Source organism: Eimeria tenella, genomic scaffold (genome assembly GCF_000499545.2).
Source record: "Eimeria tenella Houghton genomic scaffold, Eth_scaff4225, whole genome shotgun sequence".
Taxonomy (NCBI): domain Eukaryota; phylum Apicomplexa; class Conoidasida; order Eucoccidiorida; family Eimeriidae; genus Eimeria; species Eimeria tenella.
In genome coordinates this window covers 1846-5288 of record NW_013543358.1, presented here as the reverse complement: position 1 = coordinate 5288, position 3443 = coordinate 1846, and the positions used below count along the sequence as shown (strand labels likewise).

At 63.6% G+C, this 3443-nt stretch overlaps 1 protein-coding gene across 1 annotated transcript in view; it reads right to left on the bottom strand.

Annotated features, from left to right (window-relative positions):
• Nucleotides 1-217: 217 nt before the first annotated feature.
• The window catches only part of ETH_00037955 (uncharacterized protein), a gene marked incomplete at both ends in the record, with an annotated part of 3813 nt that continues 587 nt past the window's right edge, over nt 218-3443 (bottom strand). The window contains 3 exons of the mRNA XM_013376955.1: nt 218-1195; nt 1309-2429; nt 2548-3443. Of these exons, the coding sequence (XP_013232409.1) occupies nt 218-1195; nt 1309-2429; nt 2548-3443 (2995 nt within the window). The remainder of the gene's footprint in view (nt 1196-1308; nt 2430-2547) is intronic.

Below are 3443 nucleotides of genomic sequence, written 5' to 3'. Positions count from 1 at the left end.
CAGATGTTCATATATACCTCGAGACAAATTGCCTCAAGCTATTTGCATTTAAATACATATTATAGAAGATCGCCTGGGTCCTTCCAGCCAGCCAGGGGCCCCCCATGCAGCTGGGGGCCCCCTGTGTCACCAGGGACCCCCTCAGACAGCACTGGGGCCCCAGGGGGCCCCCGTGCAGGTAGAGGGGTAGAGGCCCCTTCTTGCAGTACAGGGTCTTCTAGGCTACCCCCATGAAGTCAGAGGCCCTTTCATTCGCCATGGGGGCCCCTGAGGCCCCCCTGGGGCCCACAATTGGACTAAAGATTCGGCCAACTTGGCTAACTATTCCTCTTTCTCCTAAGAAAGCCCTGGTCACGAGGTCCCCCACAGCCACGGGCAGCATCATAACTGAGCGGGTCACATTTGCTGCCACAGCCTGCACATCTGTGGGCGAGGGGGCCACCCCGTCGCCGTCGGGGGCCCCCCCCCTACGGGCCCTCCAAGCCATTTCCCGGGACCTCCTGCGGGGGCCCCGGAGGAGCCCAGGGGCAATGAGGGGTGCCCCTGTGCCCTGCGCAGGGGCCCCCAATGAGGACCCTAAGGGTAGCATGCTCAAGGACGAGGCGAAGGGCCCCCCCTCGTTGCTGGCTGCTGCCGTTTGGGGGCCCCTCTCGCCGCCCATGGGGCCCCCGACGTTGAAGTTCTCTCGGTAGCCCCAGTTGGGTACAATCATGGGGCCCCTGTTGGCGAACAGCTGGGGGGCCCTCTGGGGCGTTGCCAGGGGCCCCAGCCTCGCCTCTTCTGGGAAGTTCCTGTTGGGAACAATCTGCAGGACCCTGTCCGGGGCCCCCTCCTCTTCCTGGGCGTGGAGGAGGGGGTCCCCTTGCGGGCAGCCGTCGGGGGCCTCCTGGGCCTCCACGAGGGCCCCCAGGTCCTCATCAGAACCCGGGGGGCCCCCTTCTTCTTGGGCCCCGCTGCCGATTTGCTGCAGGTACCTCTTGCAGGGCCCCGAACGGGAGCGGGAGCCCTTGCCAAAGTACCCCCAGGGCTTCTTGTAGTTAAAACGAGGAGATCCATTATAGACAACATTGGGCCTGAGGGTTGGCACAAAGAGAATACTGCTGCTGGCCTTGCTGGGGGGGTTCTTACCCGGGGGGGCCCCCTTCTGGGGGACCTTCTGGGGGCCCTTCTGGGGAGGCCGGGGGGCCCCCCCGCCCTGTGTTGAACCCGGAGGGCGCAGCCCGTCGCCGCCGGTGGGCCCCTCAGTTGGGGGCCAGCCACTGTCTGGGTAGTCGGGGGGCCCCCCATCCCCGGGAAAGTCAGAATCACCTTCACTTCCAGGGGATTCTGGACTTCCATCTCCAGGATATTCTGGCCTTTCCCCTCCAGGATATTCTGGTCTTTGACCTCCAGGATATTCTGGCCTTTGGCCTCCAGGATATTGTGGTCTTTGACCTCCAGGATATTGTGGTCTTTGACCCCCTGGATACTCAGGCCTTCCTCCTGGATATTCAGGTCTTTGGCCTCCAGGATACTCTGGCCTTTGGCCTCCAGGATATTCTGGCCTTCCTCCTGGGTATTCAGGTCTTTGGCCTCCAGGATATTCAGGTCTTCCTCCAGGATATTCTGGCCTTCCACCTGGATATTCTGGTCTTTCCCCTCCAGGATATTCAGGTCTTCCTCCTGGGTAATCAGGTTCATCACCTCCTCCAGGATAATCTGGTTGATCACCTCCAGGATATTCTGGTTGATCACCACCACCAGGATATTCAGGTTGATCACCTCCAGGATAATCTGGTTGATCACCTCCTCCTGGATAATCTGGTTGATCGCCTCCAGGATAATCTGGTTGATCACCTCCTGGATAATCTGGTTCATCACCTCCAGGGTATTCTGGTTGATCGCCTCCTCCTGGATAATCTGGTTCATCACCTCCTCCCGGATAGTCTGGTTCATCTCCACCAGGATAATCTGGTTCATCTCCACCAGGATATTCAGGTTGATCACCACCTCCAGGATATTCAGGTTCATCACCTCCGCCTCCAGGATATTCAGGTTCATCACCTCCACCTCCAGGATATTCTGGTTCATCTCCACCTCCTCCTGGATACTCTGGTTCATCACCACCACCTCCTGGAGATTCGGGTTCATCACCTCCGGGAGATTCAGGTTCATCACCTCCGGGAGATTCAGGTTCATCACCACCTCCAGGATATTCTGGTTCATCTCCACCACCTCCTGGATATTCTGGCTCATCTCCACCACCTCCTGGATATTCTGGCTCATCTCCACCTCCTCCAGGATATTCTGGTTCTCCTCCCCCTCCTGGGCGGTCACCGGGGCCCTCGTCATCCCCGCCTTCGTCTCCAGAGTCCCCGCCATCGGGGCCCTCCTCTGGGGGCCCCCCTTCCTCTGGGGGCCCCCCACCCCCGGGGGGCCTCCAGTCGGGCCTATCCCCAGGCCCAAACGGGGGCCTCACACCCGGCCAATACGGGGGACGGCCTCCAGGCAAGTAGGGGGGATAAGGAACAGGGAAATAAGGAGGAAGTGGCCGGGGTGGCCTCCCACCTCCTGGGCCTATGGGAGGGCGGCCTCCTGGGCCTATAGGGGGGCCCCCTGGGCCTATGGGTGGCCGGCCTCCTGGGCCTATGGGGGGGCCCCCTGGGCCTACGGGTGGCCAGCCTCCAGGGCCTATAGGGGGGCCTATGGGAGGACGACCTCCTGGGCCTATGGGGGGGAACCCAGGACCTATTGGTGGGCGACCTCCGGGGCCTATAGGGGGGCTACCAGGGCCTATTGGTGGGCGGCCACCAGGGCCTATTGGTGGGCGGCCACCAGGGCCTATTGGGGGGCCCCCAGGGCCTATTGGTGGGCGACCTCCGGGGCCTATAGGTGGGCCCCCAGGGCCTATTGGTGGGCGACCTCCTGGGCCTATTGGTGGGCGACCCCCGGGTCCTATAGGCGGGCGACCCCCTGGTCCTATTGGGGGGCCCCCCGGGCCTATTGGTGGGCGACCTCCGGGGCCCCCTGGGCCTATTGGTGGACGACCTCCGGGACCCCCAGGGCCTATTGGAGGGCGACCTCCGGGGCCCCCTGGGCCTATTGGTGGGCGTCCTCCTGGACCTATAGGGGGCGCTACTGGAGGGCGACCTCCGGGGCCCCCTGGGCCTATTGGTGGGCGTCCTCCTGGACCTATAGGGGGCCCTATAGGCGGGCGACCCCCTGGTCCTATTGGGGGTCCCCCTGGGCCTATTGGTGGGCGCCCTGGGCCTATTGGTGGGCGACCGCCAGGGCCTACTGTAGGGGGGCCCCCAGGCCCTATGGGAGGGCGGCCTCCTGGGCCTATGGGGGGGCCCCCCGGGCCTATTGGTGGGCGACCTCCGGGGCCCCCAGGGCCCACAGGAGGACCCCCAGGGCCTATTGGTGGGCGACCCCCTGGTCCTATAGGAGGGCCCCCTGGGCCA